Source organism: Cinclus cinclus, chromosome 7, assembly GCF_963662255.1.
Source record: "Cinclus cinclus chromosome 7, bCinCin1.1, whole genome shotgun sequence".
In the NCBI taxonomy this organism is placed as follows: Eukaryota; Metazoa; Chordata; class Aves; order Passeriformes; family Cinclidae; genus Cinclus; species Cinclus cinclus.
The window spans coordinates 5,281,001-5,303,849 of record NC_085052.1 but is presented as its reverse complement, the minus strand read 5'-3'; the positions used below and the strand labels follow the sequence as shown (position 1 = coordinate 5,303,849).

Here is a 22,849-nt window from a genome sequence, read left to right as displayed (position 1 = left end):
AAAAAAAAAGCCCCATTATTTGTGCCTTTGTTTACATTCTCTCAGCTACAAACCCCATCTGTATCCCTTCCTCAACTTACTAGAGTAATTTTCCTGCAGGACCTTTTTAACATCTGTGTCCCCTGTGTCTGAATCAGCTGCTTTTGTTGATTTGGAAGAGACTCTGGCATATGCTACGGGGAACATATGGTCTAAGTTTGCCTTTCTGTTGCAAAATTGAGAGTGAAATTCCTCTGCAGATTGGAAACAGAATAAATCGCTGATATTACAGCTTTTGAGGCTAGTGCTGACATTGATGAGGCTGAGCAGAGGTTTTATACCAGAGAGCATGAGAGGCAGCAGAGGTAGGAAACATGGCCAGCGACAGGCACCACAGTCCAGGACTAATGTGAGATGAGCAAAGTTTGGGATTTATTGCTTAGAAAATAGGTGAGCCAGAAAAGGTGATGGCAACACAGGCAAGTAAGTAAGTAAATGCCCTGGGGAAAAATATTTATCCATTTACAATTCTTAGGAGTCAAGGGCACACCACAGTGGCGACAGAAAAATGGGTGTGTGACGGGGCAATGTGGTTCTGACAGCAAGGGACAGGATGGAAGAGCTGCAGGAATGATGAAGCAAGTGTCAGCAGTTGTTTGGTTTGTCAGTGTGATAAACAAAATCCCTGTCAAAATATGAATGACTATCAGTGGCAAGCAGAATCAGGAGATCCTTGATCCTGGCTCAAGCAGGAGGAGATCCTGCCTGTGCTCAAGAGTGTGAAGAGGCAGGGGGCTTTTTGAAATTAGACATACTCCAGTACTAAGCATCTACCTCCGAGGGACTCATACCTTGAATTCTTCTAAGCAAATAGCTTTGCAAAAGGTAACTTCTGCGTTTGAGGGACACTGTGCATTCACTCTTCTACTTAGAGTCTAACAACAGGCATCTGCGGCTGCTCCTGTGACTGTCAGATGACTGCAAGTGGTGTAATTGTGAAGCACAGTTACCTCAAACCAAACTCGCTGAGTGCATGGCGTGCTGATAGAGCACCCATGAGAAAGCCACTGATTTAAACCTCACAGACACCCTCTTTACTTTCAGGTGTATTTCGAAGTGAAACTGAGGACCGAGGCACGCATTCGCAAAGCGCTGAGAAAGTTTAAGCCAGCGGAATCTGAATAACAACGCCTGCTCATACCCTCATTTGAGAAGCATTATTTTTGTTGTTGATTAACTACAACCTCTAATTATCAGTCACGGGGCAGGGCGTTTTGGGGAGGAGCTTCGATCTTTGGCTCTCTGCACGGGGCAGTGGATCGGAGCTGCCTTGCGAGAGTGCCGGAGGCTCCCCAAGGACGGGCTCAGGACCGGCAGGAGCAGGAGGGCAGCCCCGGCTGGTGGCGAGCAGCCCCGCACGCAGAGCCGGCCACACCATCCCGGGGACGCCCGCGGCTCCCGAGGCATTCCCGGCGAGCCCTTCCCGGTACCCCAGGGGTCACGCCGAGCCACGCCGGACACAGCCAGAAGTTTCCAGCCGGCGGCTCCTCGGCCGTCCCCAGCCCTCCTCCTCCTCCTCCTCCGCGTCCCGCCCCTCGTCCCTCCCCTGCCGTTTCCAGACAGTTCCAGCCCCGCGCCCCCGCCCCCGGCCCGCGGCGGATAAAGCGGCGGGCGCGGCCCCCCCGGCACTGCCCCGCCATGAGCGCCGCCGCTCAGACCCCGCCGCCGCCGCAGATGGAGGGCAGCGCCGAGCCGCTACCCCCCGGCTGGGAGATCAAGATCGACCCGCAGACCGGCTGGCCCTTCTTCGTGGATCACAACAGCCGCACCACGACCTGGAGCGACCCGCGCCTGCGGGCGGCGCCGCAGGTAGGGCGGGCGGGGGTGCCCGGGCCGGGGGTCCCGGCGGGGCGAGGGGGGGTTGGGGACCGCGCTCCCCTCCCCCCCCCGTGCGTGGCGATGCGGTGAGGGCAGGAGCTGCCTTTTGTCTCTGACGCACTGCGGTCCCTTTTTTGTGCATTCAATCATTTGATACCTCGGCCCTGTAATGTTTATTTAAAGTTGGTTAAGTCCACCCGGCTTGCCAGGGGAGAGGTGAACCTGATTTATTTTCCAGCTGTGACCTGCCCGAGCGTTGGATGCCTTTTAAAAAACAAACGGAGAGATCTGGCTGGGACTCCGACTTTTATTTTCTTTCCCCGTTTTCTTTTCCCTGGTCCCAAACTCTGCCGGCAGCTGCCGCTCCGGGTTAGCTCCGAAGCACGCTCGGGGAAAAGCCGCATCCCAGTCCAAATATGTCCATGGAAGGGGAGAGCGGCCGGGGTTCTGCCGGGGCCCTGAGGAGTGACTCTTTCGGCTCAGGTTCTCCGGCTTTTGGGGAATACAGCCCGTTCCTGGGGGAACACAGCCTTCTGACCCAACAGCGCGGCGGCTGCGGCCAGAAAGTGCTGGAAACTTGAGCCAAGTAGGATTTGCCTGGTGGGAAAGCAAAGCGATTCCCTCGGGGGTCTCTGCTCGGAACATCGCGTAACCCCGGGTGCGCCGAGCTCTCCGACTCCCCTGTGCTCCCGGGGTGTCCCTCCCGGCCGGGGGCTCGGGCACGACCCGGGCACGGAGCTCCGCGGGGCTGGACCGGAGCCCGGGACCGGCGGCCGCCGGGGAGCAGCGGGACGGAGCCGGGGGGGGGCGCGGCAGGGATGGGGCTGGGGGAGCCCCGGTGAGCCGGGGGGGCGCGGCAGGGATGGGGCTGGGGGAGCCCCGGTGAGCCGGGGGGGGCGCGGCAGGGATGGGGCTGGGGGAGCCCCGGTGAGCCGGGGGGGGCGCGGCAGGGATGGGGCTGGGGGAGCCCCGGTGAGCCGGGGGGGCGCGGCAGGGATGGGGCTGCGGGGAAGCGGTCGCTGTTTGCGGAATGCGGCTGCACCCGACCTCTGTTGGAAGTTTTTCTCCCCTTGCCTTACGTACAACGTGAGGAGCGAAGCGCTCAAGAAGTGTTAATTATTTTATGAACTTACCGTTTCTTAAAATAGTAATTGCCCGGTTTGTGAGTGCAGACCGTGACTGAAAGCTCGGTGTGAGAGCAGCTGGTCTTGAAAAGGAAGGGATGTACTTCTCTATCACTTATTAATCCCTGTTGCAACTCTTTACGTGCTAGTTCGTTTTTTTTCTATTAATAAATTCTAGTAATAATACACAGAGGTCTTAGAAAAATGTAACTTGATAATAAGAATATTGAGACTAGCATAGGAAAAAAGCATTTTCTCTCCTTTTTGGCAGCACCTGCTAACACTGGCTGTTATGGTAGTAAAATTAAAAATAATGTGTTTTTTTATAACCATAGAATGTACTTGACAAGAAAAGCGTGCTGTTTACTCAAAGGCTTTTGTTCCAGGAATACCACTTGAGACTAACTCATTTAGCAGAACAGTCAGAGTCAAGCTGCTTTCAGTAATTGTGTGAGGAGAGTTGGAAGTTGTCTGATGGATCAGCCCTCTGCTTGAGTGGGTGCCTGAAACAAAACAAATTTTTCCCCCTCTTTCATGTGAAATCTGTGGTGATGAAAAGTGACTCTTCTGCCAATTGCAAGGGCTCTCACAGGTACAAAAAGCTGCATCAGCTTTTGTGGGATACAGTTTTCTAAACAGGAAAATCTGTTACTCCTGGCTGTAAGCAGGAATGTGCTTTGAATTTCTTAACTAGGAGACAGAGAAATGCCTCTAGAGATGAACTGTTGATATTTTTGGGAGTTTCTATCTAAAAAAGTCCTCCAGTTTATGGTGGCAGGAGTTGTGTGTAACTGCTCTCACAGAGCCATTTATCAGAGCCCTGAGTTAAATGTGTGCGCTGGAATTTGTGGACAGCTGCTGAAGTCATCAGTTTGTTGAGTACCAGAGTATTTCACAAGGACAGGTACTACTTAGCAAAAGAATCTTAGAATCAGGCCCAAGGAAAATATTTTCCTAAGTATTCTCTTAGGCAATGCCAAAGAAGGCAAATTACCCACTGACATCGAATTTCAAATCCTGCAAAAATTTTTGAGGGCACCAGACTTCTGCTAATACCTAAGCAGGTAGGAAGTACATAATCACAAATGAAAGCAAAAAAAGAGATTTGATGGGGAGAGCTTTCTGATTTCCTTAATTCTCAGCCTAGCTCAAATGAGAACTGGGGGCTTTTAGAAGTGAGCTGAGAATCACACAAGCTGGCTGCATGTGTCAGACTTCATGCACCTTTTCAAGGATGATTATACAAGGATCAAACTTGTGCTGACTCTCACTGCATTGCTTTTGCTGAAATCTGACAGTGAAATTAGCAATTTTTTTACCACCTTTGAGGTGGTCTTGTACCATATCCACCAATATTCTATCTGTGAATGTTTGCTCTTTTCTGAAAAGATTAGGCACTGAAGTGAGCTGTTACACTGTCAGTGGACAATGGCTGGAGCACAGATCTGGGGCTAACTGAGCTTTTCTAGCCAGGCAAGAATATAGCTGAGACAGTGTCATAATGAAGTCCTGTTGTTCCCAAGTGCTTGATCTTGGTCTTCTCACTTACCCAAGGCTTAACATCAGTGTAGCCGTGCTGTCTGCAGTAATCTGTGCCAGATACATAATCAGGTAAAAGTTGAAGTGGCTCTTCTGAAATTTTAACCCATGACAAAGCCATTTTAAAGCAGTGAAACCAGACCTTGGTTTTGCATTTAACTTTGTATTTTAAGTGCATCTGTGAATTCAGATGGCTCTCTCCTATTTCCTCATTCAGTCTGGCTTTTTTTTTTTTTTTTTTTTTTTTTTTTTACCCACATGAAGGATGGGTGTTGTTCTGCATGTTTGTTTCTCTTACATGTAAGAAATCACTGTGGCATAAGGATTAACTGGAGAGCCCTTCATGTGAGAGAGGAAAAAATCTCATGTCCCTGTGATGAATAAGGGATGACCTTGCAAATGACAGAAAAATATTTATTAATGAAGCTTCTTCGTAGAGTAATTATTTTCTTTCAAGGAACTGATTAATTAACAGTAAGACATTCAAGGAGTAAGGTACAATCAATACTGTGAAGATGTAATACATCTAGTAAAAAATGTGTTTACTAGCAGTGTCACTTTTTAAATAGAATTACTCATTTCCTATATTTTTGTTGTAGTTGTTTTCTGTGCTAACTTAGGGTATCACAGTTCTGCATGCTTCCTGCAGGATTGTCTTATGACATTAAATTGGTGACTTGGTGTTCCCCAAAGTGTTGATAAAAATAAAAGAAAAAATAAAAGAAATATATAAAGAAAACAAAGAAGGTTTGTATAGGTATTTATCAATGCCCCTTCTATGTGTTGTTTCCACATTATTCCCTGGGAAATAATGCAGCTAAAAATAAACCAAAGGAATTGACTGTGCTGAGCTTCACTGATGGATACTGAAGTGATCAATAGCTCACTGGTGCCTTGGGTTTGAGATAAAAGCTGCAGCAGCCAGGCACGAGTCAGGGAGCAGCCATAAAAGTGATCTATGATCAGTATTGGCTGCAGCAATGATTGCACAGGCCTAAAAGGAAGAAGAAGCCATCTCGCCCTGCTGCTGATGCTTCATTGGGGAACAACTGACTACACCTAAGTTTCCATCCTTTCCCTTCATGGCTGTTGCATCTCTTTTCTCTCTGCTTCCTCAAATAAGTGTGAAGTCACTCAGTACACATCTCTTTAGCAGTAGGCTTATTTTTGAGTGCTGACTTCTCATGGTCAAGTTGACTGAAAAATCCTTGGTAGACCAAATTAGAAATTGCATTGAGAGGTCAGAACAGCCTCTCTGAAGTTGTCCTTCTTGTAGTGGTTCTCCTCAGGGGAAGGGAATGTGAGGTCAGCTTAGTTACAATTCAAGTCTCTTCCTCATGCAGTGTTCTTACATTCCTAATGCTGATGTGCGTTCTGTCATGCTAATAAGTTAGATACTGTATTTAAAAGGTACTGCACACAAAAGGCTTAATAGACAGGGATGGTAAAACTGTCGGTAGGGGATTTTTGGAAGGTTGTGTCCTGGCTTTGCCCAGATTCCCTGCAGCTGCTTGGTGTAGTTATTTAAAGCCCCCCCCCCCCCCCCCCCCCCCAGACAGAACATGGTAAGCAGGGAGTTAACTTATGGACATATCAATTAACCTGAAAACAAGGGGTGGATTCAATAGGAAATAAGAGACAGGAACATGAAGAAATGGTGCTGGAGATAATGCAAGAGGAAAAGCATAGAAGGTGTTGCAGGCTTCTGTGTAACTCCTGGCACCGAGTTCTGCTTATCTAAAGGACAAAGGAAGAATGCTTGTGCCAGGTGGCAGCATTCTTACCTAGGAACTGTATTTTTAACACTTGTGTGCACAGGCAGGACTTTTCCATGACTATGTGGCAAAAATAGAATTGTTCCCACTTGAACTGTGATAAGGCAGGTAACAGTCCAGCATGCTTTGGGGTGTGCAGACAGTATCACTCCATAGGTAACCTGTGGTCTATTCATGCCAATGTAAAGGTAAAATGTAAGTTAGGAGAAATGGCTTGTTCACACAGATTTTCAAATTACTTAATTACAGGCAAAAAGAAAAAGGCTGTATCTTAAATATGTTGCAGAAGCTGTTGGTTTGATTTTTATTTTTCCTTCTTGGTTTTATAGACAGGAAAATGAGGCATGTTGCAGGGAAGAGATTTGTCTGACATCACCCAGTGGGCTGGATAGCACAAAAGCGTGGTTTTTTATGGCTGATGGCAAAGCCTTATAATTAATAAATGGGGTGCAATGTAGCAAGTGTTTTATAGTGTGGAAAATTGCTCCTTAAGGAAGTGAAGTCAGACAACTCCTGAGCACAAAATGAGATTTTAGATGAAAATGTGGAGACTGACTATAAACTGAAATTTATAACCTATTCTTCAACCATTATCTGCTTATTTTTTTAATTAGGCATTGTTTTGCTACTTTTTAGGCTTGTGCTTTCATGATGTATTTCAGGTTCCTGGGTAATAACTAATAGGAAGGCAGTTTGACCACCTGTTTCTTAGGTAATGAGGCAGTGAACAGAAATAACTGAATAAAATGTCATTCTCATTACCCTTGACAAGGACATTTGTGTTAGTGCTCTGAAGGGCTTTTCTCTAACTCCTTCCTCTAAAGCTGGCAGGGTAGGTGGTGATCCCAGCTCTCTAAGAGCCCTCTGCTCCTCGGAGCAGTCATTGTTTCTTTCTCAGACATGTTCAGTTTGGCCCATGGGTGCTTTCAGTGCCAACTTCCACTCATGGGCACAGGGGGCAGGTGTTGTCATGTTTGTGCCAAGGCGTTTTAGCTGAAGAGAGAATCCTCCTAGTGATTTAAAGAGGATAGGTTTTGTTCCTGCAACAAGATTGATCTGGCAAGATAGCCAACATATTTGTTCCAGTAAGGCTTTCTGTTCTGAAAAGCTAAGTATTAGTTTTCTCCTTCAGTTTTTAATAGTGTTTATTTATTTCTAATGGCATTGGTTAGAGCAAATGTTAATGTGATGCTTGTATAATACAACTTGATAATTACAAGAGAGAACAAAAGGCCTGTTTGCCTACACATGTGTATGTTGGGAAATAAAACTCAGCATTCAGCAAGTAGAACATCAAAAGCTGCTTGGCCTGTAATTGGGTTACATGATGCGACTGACACCAAGTTCTACTGAGACACCTCATGCAACTAAGCTTATTCATGGTTTCCTTCAGTCATTAGCTAATGATATCTTGCTCAAATGCCTATGTGCTCAGTCTATATATTTAAGCACAAATTGTGAGTAAAAGGGTGAGAATGCAAATGTCTGCAGCAGCTGAGGTAGGGCTGTAAGAAGTTTGGAGTCAGCACAGAGAGTAAATCACTGGGTACCTTCCAGCTCGTGTAGTTCTCTGGGAAGTGTTGGTAAAACCCAGCTCATGCTGATGTTGTGCTATTAATATGGTCTAACACACAGCACCCTTGAGGAACCTCTTAGAAATACTTGGGATATGTTAAGGTGGCAAAGTTAGTGTAGTACTTTTGTAATTTATGCAACAGACAAGGAAAGAAGGTCTGGCCAGAAGGAAAGTACAAGTCGATATGGAATCTAATTCCAGTGGTTAAAGTTTTGCCTTTCTATGACAAAACTGCTATTTTCTCTAATAAATAGAATAGTTATTTCTTTCTTAATTTGATTACTGGTTACCACTGGCTTTTTTTGGTTATTCATGGCAATTTCTGATAAAATACAGGTTTGAGCAAGTGTGCAAACAAAATTTGGATTGTCACTCATTTTGGTTATATTGCTGTATTCGATTGTGAAGGAACATAATCATGCTAGTCCCTTTGTCCTAAATATATAGGATTTGGGCTTAAAGTTATGAAAGGTGTGTTCTCAAGTAAAATTTTGTCATGTACTGGTATATTTGAGCAACCAGAAGAATTGTTTGCATGGTACTCAATAGCATCAGCTTAGGAGTTCAGAATGATGCTGGAGTCAGTGGACCATTTGTTTGCATACAGAAAAGTTGTTTAATCTCTTGGCAGTGTTGGTAAGTGTTGTTTTTACCTTGCTAGATATTTATAAAACGGGTACAATTTAAATACTTGCGCTGTTACTCTGCAGCACCTACAGGGGTGCTACATGTGTGAATTAGGTGCTTTAGAGACTGATTTGACTACTGCAAATAACATTGTATAGGTTAAGAGAAATGAAATAATGCCATGGCAGCAAAGAAGGCTTTTAGACTTCATTCTGTAGACTATTTTATGAGGAATGAAAACTGTATTATATAAGGAGTCTCAAAAGGGAGATTCTGAATTTGATAGAACTATTCAAGTCTTTTAACATAAATACAGGATATTTTGATAAATTTAATCTGAATGGTAGAGCTGTCTGGAAAACTCCAGTGGCAATTTGCTGGCATCAGCAGTGACTGAATTTGCAGGTTTCTGTGTTTGAGTCTGGAAAAACATTTGAGCAGACTTGGGGCACACTAGGAGTTATCCATTATCCACTCCAGATAGAACAGCTGTACTGGGAATCCTGGTGCAAGGTTGTGCTTTTGCTCATGCTTTTTTTTTTTTTTCATTCCAGTGGCTCATGGCTTCAGAACTCAAAATGGGAGCAAGTTGGAGGATTTTAGTGTCAGTCCTGACAATGCCCTTCCCACGGGAAGCCAGCAGTAGGATGTGGGGGCATGAAGTGTTTTTTCCAGTTGCACAACTCGTGCTGGCTGCACCTTTATTTATCCTGGTGATGCCTCACAACAGAAACGCTCATCCTCGTCCGGAGAGGCGCGAGCGCAGTCACTGCTGCGAGCAGATCTTCAGGCACAGCTCCACTGGCCCTCTTGCAGCTGGGCCAAGCCTCTCATTTGCCTGCATGATGACTTAGCTCAGCACCTCCTGAAGTGCTGCATCGGGTTGCAGTTGCTTGGAATTTCAGGGTTCCTCAAGTGTTGACTAGAACTGTTGTGCAGGTTTTTGTGGTTTTTTGGGTTTTTTTGCATTTTTGTGCTCTCTCCTTTTGAGGTATTCTCTCTCTTCAAGGTAAATTAAGTGTGTGATCACAGCTGGGATTGCTGATGGCTCAGTCCTGGTACTTACTGAAAATTAGTTGATACTTTGCTGCTTCTAGCTACTCTCAATTTTAAGGAACTTCTTGTTTTCTTAGATGAGGGCAGGAGAAAGTTGCTTCAATTTGTTTTAATGCAGAAACCTGACTTGGGTTCCTGGTTTTTTTATACTTAAACCAGGAAGGGTTGATGGACTAAGACCTGCCATTCATCTGTTGGTCATTTCTCTTTGTGCAGGTTGGAGTTAAATGTGTGCTCTGGACTTTTTCCGGGTAACAGGTTTGTTAATATAACAAGCAGGAAATGTATGTGATAGAAGGCAATTAAAACCAAAAAATGGCTACTTTTTGTTGTGCTGGCTGTGCTGTGGAATTAAAGCATTAGGAGGGAATCTGGTGAATTTCTTTAATGTAGGGTTGAGTTTTCCAGAGCTTGATTCCATTTGTCCCCAGGCACAACTGAGCTTTTCCTGAAGTCTCTTCTGGAACCTGTTTGCCCAGGCTGGAAACACAGGCTCTCCTGCACAAAACAGAACTGCTTTGGCCAGAAGTCTGGGGACAGGGACATTGGGATCTGCACGCACTTGCTACTGTGTCAGGTTCTCACTAGAGACCTGAACTGCTGGCAGCATCTCCCTGAACCCAGGACCTCCTTAGTGGTATATTTCCCCAGTGATGGGAGTTTCAGAATACCGGGATTGTCCATGTCTGTGATTGCAGTGGGAAGAAAAGAAATAGGGGAGAAAGAATGTTAAAGATGTGGTGATACAAAGGGGCTAATGTAGGCAACTGTTTGTAGAGTTAAGTATTAGTTAGGTGTTGAAGGGGACAGTGTAGATCAGGAAGTGCAATTGTGATGAGAGCACCCTTCCTAAACCTGATCTGTGCCTCGGAGCCACTGATGGTGGGAAAAAACAAGGACGCTGTGTTTGTTCTTTAACCGAGGGCTGTTCCAGTATGACTGCATGCACAGTTGTGGTTAGACTTGACTACAGGGGAAAAAAGCCTGCAACAGAGGACCAGTTTGAAGTACGAACTTTCCACAGGAGCAGCACGGGTTGTCTGAAGCCATAAGAACGTGAGAAATCATGGGAGTATAGTCTACTAAAATATAGAAAATAATAAAACAAAACCCCTCAAAGTATTGACAGAAGCTTCACTTAGTTTATAAACCGGATGCTTTGAAAAGGCAGCCCAACCTGATTTTTGCTTTGGGTTTGGGCTGCCTCTTTTGTATCTTCTAGCAGGGCTTAAGTTGCAGTGGCAGATTTTTCAGATAGCTAAGAAGGTTCAAAACAAGGGCAGCCCCACAGGTCTGGGCATGAAAACAAGGGAGGGGAAGCCCACGGCTGGACTCTTCTGGGGGGGTTCATGGAGGATGGGGTTAGTGGGACACTATCCATGTTGAATGATGTATCAGTGTGGGTTACTCCAGAAAACTGGAGGTCTTATCCCCAAATGGAGCCATTAAAGACAATGCAGACCCTAAAACAACTACTCCTTTCGGGCAGTGCTATACACCCAGGTGGAGCAGAGCAGCTTTGGCTGACAGCCTTCTCCTGCAAGAGCACCTGTAGGTGCTGCTGGCCCACCCAGCTCCTTAAACCCTTCCCGCAGAGCCGCTGGAAGTGAGGGAATCTCCTTTTTATAGCGGTGGAGCCGTGGCTGTAGGTGGGGTGGCTGCTCAGGTTTCGGGCAGGGACGGTGCGAGCAGCTGGCGTGTGCAGAATGCCCGGAGTCAGCGCAGCACCGAGGTGCCGCTTCCCGCTGGGAATCATCGGCTCCGACACACGCCTGGCTGCGGCACGGCCCCGCATTGTTGTCAGCTGAGCGCACCTCAGATTTATTTTCCGGCAAAAGCAGTTTGCTGACATAACAGTGCGTCCCTCTGAGTGCTGGCAGAGCTGTGGGGCCCGGCTCGTGCTGGTGGAAGGTGGAAGAGGAGTGCTGTTGGTGTGAGAGGTCCTGGAAACCCCCGGACAGTCGGTGTGGAACCGAGCAACGTGGTTTCCTGGTAGGGAGAATTTCCAGTGACTCATCCGTGGATCCTGGTGCAGACGTTGGCGTGAGATCATCCTTGTTCTGCGGCTGGGAAAGCCAACTTCAGATGGCTTCTCTCTGCGAACTTTCTAGGCCTGGCTCTCCTCTGTGCCTCTTCTAGAGTCCTTCCTTTGTGGAGGATTTTTTTTTTTAATGAGTAAAACGCAATGGAACGGTGGGACTCAGACTTTGAACTTGTTCCTTTCTGGTTTTCTTTGTTTTTTTTTTTTATGCAAGCAAGTGTTTCTTCTCTGCGGTTTTATTTCTAGGAGGAATTCTCAGAAATCACTTTTTAAGGTGATACTATCATATAGGAAGAAAACTGATAATCTGATTGGTAAAGCAGTGAATTCCTGATGAATTAGTATGTTAGTGGGTACAGGAGCAACATGAAATGTTTTTGCAGCTTAAACACCTCTTTAAAAATAGGGTTTCCAACACTTGCACCATATGTCCCGTTATTAAATTCTCCTCTTACTGAATAATGACATTACCCTCTGAATGACAGAGGTGCTTGTTATATGATCTGACTTAGAGATACATCTGGAACTTGGCCCTCGTGGGGTCTCAAAATAGAATGACCGATGCAGGAAGAAGTTACTAGAGGACTTGTGAGGGCTCTTAGTACAAACCACTTCCACCCTTGCCAGAGCTTTGACATTGTCCAGTGAGTATACTTAGACAACACAGGGATTTTTTCAATCTTGCTTTTCAGTGTTTTCTTCTTTGTTAAGCTATCCTGTCTTCCCCTTCCCTCTCCTGCAATATTTACTGAATCAGATCCTCCTTAGCTGGAAGTGAATACATTTTTAGGGTGCAGTGTCAGTATCCCTTCAAATAGCCATTGGGAAGAAGGATACCAACAAAATTTGTGCTTTTGTTGGGATTAGTCTTCCTTGCAAGTGTCTTTTCAGATGTAGCACAGATGTGTTCTGAGACGTGCTGAGGAAGTATCTTTTGGTCCCATCGGTACTTGTTTGAATTGGACGAGTTCCCTCTGAAGAGGGTGGGCTGGTGGCTAAGTGCTAGTGATGCATGATAAATAGGAAATCCAGGTGGAACTAGGCAGGTATTTCAAAGCACCAGTAAATGCTCATGAGAAGTGGGGTGAAAACCCCATGCATAAACAGATTTTTTTTTTTTTTTTAAGCTTCTGCCCCTTGCCTGAAGTGTTGGCACCTGCTGTTGGCTGCCCTGCACAGGCCTGAGAGACTCTGAGCTCCTCATACACAGATGATGCTGCTTTTAGGACAGACCTTTAGGGCAGCTTTCTCTTACCAACACGTGCTCTGTGCTGTTTTCACTTGCAGGAGGGCCAGTCCTCAGCAAATGGCCCATCTCACGACAGCCCCAAGCAGCCGGCGGCCCGAGAAGGACACGTGGGCTACCCCAAGCTCCGGGCGGGCTACATCCCCATTCCTGTCATCCACGAGGGCATCGACGGCCGGCAGCAGCACCCCTGCTTCTCCTCCCCGCAGCCGGGGCTGCAGAGGTACAAGACGGAGGCCGTGCCCACCCCGGGGCAGGCTCAGCCCCCCCTCAGGGGCGCCCATGGTGGCCCCGAGTCTCCGGCGAGGGGCCCGGCGGAGGCCGATAAACAATGTGGACAGACACCGGCAGCTGCGGCGGCGCCGGCCACGCATGGACCCGAGGTGAGCGTCAGCGCCGCTGGGCTCTGCTTGCAGTGGTCTTTGCAGCGTTTATGGCCTGAATGTCACACGGGGAGCTCAGCCCTCGGACGGCCCAACTCGCCGCAGGACTGTGTTTTCCCAACGCTTCCAGAGGACTGAAAGTGCACAGTCACGGCAGCATACATATGTATGGGTTTTTTTCTAGCGTCGCCCACTTCTGTTCTGGAATGATTCTGCAGAGAGAAATGCAGAGCTGAGCAGGCCCCGTGGCAGGGGAGGGTTGTTTTAGGGTTGGTACAGGTTCCCCCACAAGTGGAGGATGCAGACAAGCCTCTTGTGTTCTGTACCGTGAGTCAAACTGGGTGAACAAAGTGAGAGAGACGAGTGTCCAGTCAGCTAACAACCCAGGCTGCTTCAGAAGAGCTTTGCTTCCTAATTGCGAGTTTCAGTTGTATAAAATGGATTTACATATATACAGATTTAAAAGTGAATTGTAAAGTATTTTTGTCCTTCAGTGGCACATGAAAATACTTTTAGACTATGAACTTCTTTGGAAAAAAGTCACCCTGCTTGTTTTGTGTTTCAGAAGGTGGGATTTTTGTCCTGCTCTCTCTAGAGAATTAGCAAATTGGCATTCTTGTAATATATGGAAATATAAGCCTCATTCTTATTCAAAATAAGGTGAGCAGGAAATTCAGCCTTCACCAAGCTGAAAACATATCAGGTCTGTAATTCAACAGTGGTGGCATCCTCTCTGAAACCCATTTGGAGTTTGAAGAATGTAATTAAGATCCTGTTGGCAGGTTTCTCAGCTGTCTTGACTAACCACACCTGTCCATGCAGTACCTGCACAAGAGGCTCAGCTTTTCCTACTCCCAACTCTGGACAGCTTTGCCTTGTCTGCAGAGTGTTGGTGACTCTTCAGCTGCACATCAGCAGTGCCACTGATGGGTGCTGTAATGCAAACCATAATTTATTTATTCACTGTTCCTGCTGTTTCATGGGTAGCTGAGCAGTTTATCACCACCAAAAGAGGGGTCTTGTTCCCCTTCTCTCCTGCCTTGCCTACCCTCTCCTCTTGCAGCTCTGGTCTGGCCTTTCACAGAAGAGAGAGGGCAAAGGGGAATTAGCCATATCTGCATTAGCAAATTAATGATATGCACTAAAACAACACAACATACAAAATTTGTTTGTGTGGTCAGGATCAGAAGTCAGTGTTGTGTGCTCTTAGGGGTTTGGGTTTGTCTCCAGCACATAATTTGTTTGCTTAGCTTTAGTTTACCTCAAATTTAACAGGTTTAGACAGGAACAGCCATGCAAAAGCAGCAAACATTCTGACTGAGCATCCACTCCCTGCTCATTTCAGGGCTGGGAATGCTGTAGCTCAGGTTCCTACTTGTTATAATGATGCTCTCACAACTTATGTGGTTTGTCTAGCGAGGCTCTTGGCCAAAAATCCAGGGAAATGGAGTCCTTGCATGCCGGAAACACAAGTTCAGTTTCTATGATGATTGCCCCCTTTTCTCTTTAGAAATGAAAAGTATTGTAAGCACAGAGCGGTTAACATTTAATAATAGATTTTTGTTTTCATGGCAGCCTCAACCTCCTGGAGCATCTGACCCTCCAACAGTTTCCCCTCAGACCTCTGGCAGGCCCAACGCAGGGAGCCACACACTTCCTCGGGGTTATATTCCAATCCCTGTGATCCATGAAAATATGCCACGCCAGCCTGCACAAGCCTACCACCAGGCACAGAAGACCCACTACCCTGCTCAGCAGAGCGAGTTCCAGGCCCACCAGCCAGTGTTCCACAAAATCCAGCCGGAGGAGAGGGAGCCCAAGGCGGCGCGAGCGCAGTCTCCGTTCAGAGTGACTCAGAGAGGCTCCTCTAGTCGGGAGAGTTCCCCGGCCAGGGTGAGCACCCAGATGCAGCCCCCAGCTCCCATCCGAGTGCAGACAGTAGTAGACAGACCCCAGGTATGTAGAATGGGGAAGCGATTCACCTGCCAGGGACCTGAGGGTGGCTAGAGCTGGAAAATGAGCTTGTACTAACACATACATGAAAGCACCTAAAGTAATCTCCACTGCTAGATTTAAACAGACTGGAAGATTGAGATAAGCAGCAAGTTGCCTTTCCACCTGTCAGGACTGTGCTGGATCACTGAAATGTGATTTAACACACGATTTAATCTTCTCTTGTCAGAGTATAATTTGGTGTAATTACACTGAGGTCACTGATGTTGCATTATGTTTATGAGAAGAAAACCACGTCTGTGGGATTTGGGGCATCTATGTAAATATACTTTGCTGATGTCTCAGAAACATTTAGGGGATTGCATGAGATGCACAAAGTAATTTTTGCTATGAAGAAAGAGGATAAGCAAAATCCATCTTTATTCTTCTGATTTGAAGCATGTTCTTGGTCACAGAACCTGCTGCTTATTGAACATTTTTTTCCACGTTAGAATTCTTACTAAAACTACAAGTAAAAGGCTACTGGGAATTAGACAACTGTGAGTGTATAGAAGAGGGTATGTACAGAAACAAGCCTTAATTTCCTCTCTAGGGATTTTTCACATTAAAAATGACAGGAGCAGAATTAAATTAATAGTTTTGAAAACACAGGTTAGGACAAAATAAGGAAGACTCAAGACTTAATGGCATATTCTAGTTCAGTGCTAGTTTATTTTTGTGGGTGAGAGTTTCCACTCCCTAATCAAATGTTATGTTTAACAGGTAAAGCAGTAACAGATTTTTTGGTGCAGGCCATTTACATACTTTTTTAAATAAAACAGATAAATAAAATACTTTACTCCAGCCATATAAAGCCATAAGAGCTGGATTTATTATTTTTCAAAATCACTGTGTATGTGCCCAAGTAAGTAAAGGGGGGGTGTCAGGGAGAAGAAAATGCAGATCTCATAAGTTTCAGTTTTCTGCCAAGATTTCAAAACTAATCTCAATTTCAAGAGATTTCTGATCTGATTATTTAAAACTGGAGTAATCCCAAGGATAGTCTCTAATCGCTACAGTGTAATAAGATTGACACAGTAACCTCTGCATGTAAATAGGTTAAAGATTAAAATTAAGCACTAACAAAAAAAGTGTCCTGAAAACAGGAATGGGATGAGAATAGCCCAAAATGTGATTAAAACGCAGCAAAGTAGTTGGCTTTTCAAGAAAGCTGAGCCCTTAATTAGTGAAACTGGGCATGAAATCTTGATGGTTAGTCAGCTGCAAGCAATCTTACTGATTTAAGTTAGGTGAAGGCTTTGCTCAAAAGTCCTGTCTTTTAAACCTGCTTATGAGGCTGATTTTATTGAGCATGGGCAGTATTTGGTGGGTTGAAATAGAATGTTTGAGAGGTGATTGGTGATGATAATAACTGCTCAGCACAGTGCAATTCTTCAGTTTAAAATGGTAAAATTCAGCAATGCTCAGGGAAGAGTAATCATCTAGTGTTTGTGAAATTGCACTGTGAGGAGTACAGAAAATTAGATGTTAGATTTCTTGTTCTTTAGAGAGAAATAAGGAGCATTGTGTCTCAACACAAAACTTGCCTTGCTCACCAGGTTTCTCAGCAACAAGTCCCAGCTCAGGAGCCACCAAGACCAGCCCCTCCTCCTGAAATGAAGCCTGACAACAAGGCAGCCCCACCGCCCGAAACAGAGGCACCCTCCACGTATATCCCAATCCAGGTCACCCACCAAGAACTAGATCCTAAACTACCACCCCAGAAGCCTCCAGCTATGGCAGAGAAAGCTGATAAAAAGGCTCCTTCCCCAGCTAAGGCTGCTCCCCCCCAGGAAAGGCCTCCTCCTGAAGAAGCAGTGCCCCTGAAGACGATGGAAGCAGGAGAACCTCAAAAGCATCCTGGTGTTTTGAAAGTAGAAGCAATTCTGGAGAAAGTACAAATGCTTGAGCAGGCAGTCAACTCCTTTGAAGGCAAGAAAACTGACAAAAAGTACTTGATGATTGAAGAGTATTTGACCAAGGAGTTGCTAGCCCTAGACTCAGTGGACCCTGAGGGTCGTGCAGATGTGCGCCAGGCCAGGAGAGATGGTGTGAGGAAGGTCCAGACCATTTTGGAAAAACTTGAACAGAAAGCAGAAGATGTCCCAGAACCTGTTCAAGTTGATGGACTTCAGTCAAATTTGCCAGAGCCTAAGCCACCACAGGAAATCATGGAGATTGAACCTGTGGTAGTCAAGAGCAAGGGAGATAGCAGTAATAAAAATGCGAAAGAGGAAACCAAAATGGAAAGACATCAGCCTGAAACCAAGGAAGAAGTGTTTACCAATCTCGCCACCACGACAAACACATCCAATAACCCAACTGAACCATAGCCACGTGCTGAAGTTAAAATCTCTCAGACTTTATAACTTAAAGTGTGTTTAAGTGAATTTTAAGTTGCATGCATTTCCGGAGCTCTTTTCAACTGGTTTTAATCAACATAGCAGCTTGGGACACAGTAAACACTTTGTGGGTAAAGGAGGGGGCTAGAAAGAAAGTGATGCATTTATCCTTTATTCTTACACTATGTAAAAGACATGTTTCAAAAATAAACCCTGTGCATTAATTGCTTTTAGATCAGCTGAATGGAAAAGAAAAATGACTTCAGGGTTAATATTGATGCGTGTTGTTTAAGGTGTATTCTTTTGCAGGTGATTTTTGTAAAATCAGTGGCCTGCATTGTCAGAATACCAGTCCTCCTACAAGTATAGCCACTCTTAACAGTTATGTTTTTATTTTTAATGTTCACAGTTGGGCACTTTAATGATGGATAGAAAGTGTGTAAGAAACTGTAGGGATATTTATATGTGTGCAGGACTTCAATGCTATATTTTAAGAGGGAAATAAAATAATATGGAAGCCTAATTTAGTCTTGTGATTTTATAAACTGTAAAGGCAGTGATTGGCTTTAAATACACTCTTCTGAACACAGATTTGTTAGTGCAGCATTATAGTTGAAGTCTGACAGCTGTTTTCTCATCAAGGCAAAAACATGCCTTTCTCTATTCATGTCCTCCCTTCTAATGATGTTGTTGTGTCACATCTGTGGATTGAGAAAGGAATTTGGCCGAGCATTTCTGCCCCCCTCACCCTGGGAGTCACCGTTTAACAGATATGTTTAAAAGATTGAGATCTGTGGTTGTCTTACAGAAGTTTCCAGATCATAACTTCTTCTGCAAAGTCATTATTCTTCTATGAACAGCTATGGAATTTTGTATGCAGAAGTGTATTTTTTTTGTATTTAGAAATACATTTTGTATTCATAGAGTCAGTAGGATTCATCTCACTTTGTGAACAGTTTTAAGTGATGCTTTGTTCAAAAAGATTAGCAATTTGCACTTAAGCAAAGGAGAGAAACCATTTTCAGCTCTATCCATGCAAAATGAAAGCAGTGGGGGAGGAAGGGGTCCTAATGAAAATCCAGAGGTTACAATTAACTTGTTAATTTTACAAATGCAAATTTTCTTTTACCTGACAGCATGTTTGTGGCATAGAGCCCCAAATTTATGAATACCAAAACCGATCTGCTCAAGGCAATTGATCACTTACTGAACACTTAGAATCATGGGAGTGGATTCGAAATAAGGTTTAAACTCATCTGAAAATATCTCCTTTTTAAGAGGCAGGTTGAGAGTGGTCATTGAGAACTGCAACTCTTTAAGTAACAATATAGCATGTAAATTATACTGCAGTATGTGTAGCATTTGGGCTGTGAACTGTTTGCTTAGTTGTAGGTAGAAGGTTGATGTGTCTTGTAGTTTCATTTTCCTAGTCAACTGCACTGTGTGAGAATACACAATGTCTTGTAACCTTTTGGCTGCTCCAGCTTTGGGTGCAGCATTTGAGGCATCCTAGAAGAGGTGTGAAAGTTCAGCTGCCTGCATAATTCTTGCATGAACTCACTTCAGTGGTGCATTGCTCATGCAGGGTTACGTTTCAGCTGAGGACACATACCTGACATAATGTAACAAAAATACTTAAACTGAGGAAAATCAGCTGTGGATTTCTAGAACTAAACTCTCTAAGCAAAGTCTGTGGGAGACATAAGGCCCTATCTCTAAATGATTTCTCTTAGTCGACTACTAAAATAATCCAGATCAAAACCACTTTATTAACTGAGATGGCACAGTATAAATTAGGATTATAGTCTTAAAAATGTATTTACAGGGAGTTAAACAGGTGCTAGATTTTTAATACATGTCATCTGCTGCTAATGGGGCCTGATTCATGTTATACTATTCAGTGTTGGTCAGACTGGGTGGAGTCAAATTCAATTACAACTGATGGGGTTCTTTTAAGAAGCAAAGCTGCAGTTAGAGCTGCACTCTGCCAAGTGCTGCTTTAGAAGTTGATTCTTAAAGTCAGTGCTACTACTGTAGAATTAGTACAACTCAAAACAAAGTGAGGTTTCATGATGTGGCCTAATAAGGGAAAGTACGTTTGGTTGCCCTGGAGCTGCCTAGCTGGAGACTGGTGCTCTGAGTCATAGCCTCTCTTTGTTTCCTCTGTTGCTCAAGACTAAACTGCGCCCAGTCCAGCTTATATGTTCTGACACATCAGCATAGCTACAAATGCTGCATATGGGCTGGGAGGAGGGAGTGACCAAGAAGGAAGCAGCTGAAGATTTCCACCCATTCCCTGTGAGCTCCTGACCTACTCTGTGCAGAGCCTGTTTGCTGCCTTGAGTACCAGTGATGTGTGGAGCTGGCAGAGGAAGGGGATTCCTCCTTCACTTGCCTTTTTGCAGGATGGTGGTACCTGCTGTGCTTTGATCCTGGGTGACAGCTGGAAACCTGGCTTTGAAACTCAGGTAGAAAACAATTAGGAGTTTAAAACCATAAGAATTATGTTGCATTACTTTCCAAATACAGCTGTGCACAACAACAAATACAACTTCAGCAACTGTGCTGTTGAGTGCAAGGTTTTCAAATACAAGGTGCATTTGCAGTAGCCATTTCAAAAAACTGAATAAATGTCAAGCAATGCAATTTATTCAAAAGCAAATGATCCCCTGTCAGTGAAAGGCACTGCTTCAGCTCATTTAGAAGTAGCAGGAGGGGTATGAAAAGCCTATACACGGAATCACAGTAAAAGCTTAGGCTATTTTCTGATTGCACTATCTTGTCCAGCTAGTGCTATTTTAAATGCCAGTAGTGGCCTGTTCTCTATTTTTAAACCCTCACAGCAGCAAGGCATTGTGTTTCCTGTAAATATAGCATTTTGACTATTTATTTACAGACTGCTAAACCATGCTGTGCCCCGAGGAAGGGGCAGCAGTTACATTGCCCCCAGGAGCATGGTAAGACAGGCCTGGTGTCTGATTCCTGTCCAGAGGGAGGGACAAACCCTTTATCTGGGATATGTTTTGCTTTCAGCTTTATGTTGGCTCAGCTGTGTTTGCAGGCAAGGTGGGGAAGGAAAGGGGTACAAAGCACACTCCACCCAGGAGGCAGGAAAGCAGTACAGCAGTTTGTACAGGCAGGTTCTGCCCCTGCAGCTCAGGTCAAGGCAAGTCAAGGAAAGCCCTGATCCGGTGTCCTCAGTGAGGGGATCTCTTTTAGACTTAATTATAATAAAAAAATACCTTCTGGTGGCCAGCACACAGCTGCTGAAGAGGACAAATCTCAGTCAAGGTATGCTAATGAGAAGGTTTTAATTTGCTATGTTTTCAGTCTCCCTCCTTGAAAGTGCATGGATTTTTAAATAGTCAGGTAACAAGACAGAAGGCACTATGTCATGAACTTAAATAAGACATATACAAGCATGGGGGAAAATTGGCTTATACTAAAGGTCTAATTATGGGCAGTAATTTTTGTGCCTTTGGTCCTGTTGTGATCAAGAAATAAAATGCAGATGTCTTAGAAATAAAGCTAAGTGCTATAGAATTTGAATAGAATAAAATTTTGGGTTTATTACATAATCCAGCACAAACACATTTTTTCTGACAGAAACAAATCCAGCCCTTCTGGGACACTTGGGTAAAGGAGGCCTTCAGGAAAAACTAATCTGACCTCAGCTGTGGAATACAAATCGAAGCCAGAAGTTAACCATACAAAATACCATTTCCTGGAGCCTTAATGTAAATATTAAAACTCCACAGACAAACTTCTCTGGGTAGATATAGTACTGCCATTAATGAAATATGAATACAATCATTTTAGCATTTAGCAAACAGTAGTTTTATTGTCACTTTCACCTACTTATGTGCAATGGTACAGGAGAGCCAAATGAACAAGTGTGTTTAAACTATTTTTTTTCTTAAGATAATTTGCTTAAAGATAAATGAGTGACACTGAGATACATTGGCCTGGTTGCACAAAGAAACAGCCTTTAAGACTGGATAATTTGTGTTCCTGAGCTCTGCCCAAAGAACACGTCCATAGGATTGTACATGGGATCAGTCCCTGTGCCCATGAATCACTAAGGGAGCGTGGATGGTCTGTAACACCAGAGACCAATGTAACTGAATGCCAGCCCCTGTAATCCAGAGCAAGAGTTATTTTAAGATGGGCTAGAAGCTGGTTACAAAGCAGGGGAACACACCAATTCTCAAGCACCTTTCCAGGATCTAGTAAGGAACTTAAAAAGAATAAAGAGGCTGGTTCAGTTGGTCCTGCTGGAATTTCTGCTCTAGAAGCTGGAAGTCTACGTGAAAGGAAAGAAGAGTTTCAGCCAGCCTTTAGCTTCCATATGTCCCTGCACCAGCAAATTGCAGGGCAAGAAGAAGTGGAGGATCTTACATTAAAATTCAGACTGTTAAAAGTAAAGCACATTTGACACACATATTTCAGAAAATAATTCCAAAGGCCGCTGATCTGTAAGGAAATACTTCATGTTTTAGAATTAAAAATGTAATGTGGAGTTCTTCATCCCTGGTTCTTTACATTTGACATCTATTCAGGGACTGTGCAATGTTCTCTGATGTGTTCCACAACAAACATAGAAATCACTGATAGGGTTTGCACTAAAGGATAACATTGTTGGAAATCTTGGTAAAAAAGCTGGAGATGGAACAGAGATGAAAATAATTAACTCCTTCCAATGAAATATAGTGCCTGGGTTAGGAATGAGGTGAGCATGCAAGAAAATGTATGTAACAAACTTTGAAATATCACTGCTTATATCTACTCAGTGGCTGGATGATCTGTCTGCTGTTCATCTGAATTCACAAATATAATTTTTAAAAATGGGGGTTATCTGAGTTTTAATACAGTAAAAGAAATAGACTGAATTTAGCAACAAAGGGGTTATAGAACTTAGCCTGCTTTTTTTTTTTTTTTACAGCATTTCTGCAGCCTCTGACAGTGAACAGATGAGATTTGCAGAATCATCCACATGGGTTACTTGAAGCCCTGATTTATTCCTTTTCATCAATTCATGAACTTTGAGTTCTCATCCATTTCTGTCTTGTCAGGAAAGCTCTGCTCCTTCCATTTGCAGAAACGAGCAGTGTCTGGAATAATTCCCTTGAGCATTTCCCAGAGGGCTGGCAGGCAGATAATGTGTTTTTTTCTGCAGCCCATACTGATCCGTGGCAAAGAACGGGAGTTGTCAGCACTCTGTCTTGCCACTCCAAGTGCACAGCTCAGATTGTAAAATCTCTCAGTGAGAGCCATAGCGTTTAACCCAGTGC

The 22,849-nt window shown here is 44.5% G+C and overlaps 1 protein-coding gene across 1 annotated transcript; it reads left to right on the top strand.

Moving 5' to 3' along the window:
* Positions 1–1,677: 1,677 nt before the first annotated feature.
* Positions 1,678–18,059, top strand: BAG3 (BAG cochaperone 3). Its single transcript, XM_062496196.1, has 4 exons — positions 1,678–1,848; positions 12,883–13,224; positions 14,800–15,180; positions 16,776–18,059. Exons 1-4 carry the CDS (start codon positions 1,678–1,680, stop codon positions 17,547–17,549), a joined length of 1,668 nt encoding a protein of 555 aa, XP_062352180.1. The 3' UTR covers positions 17,550–18,059.
* The last annotated feature ends 4,790 nt before the right edge of the window (positions 18,060–22,849 follow it).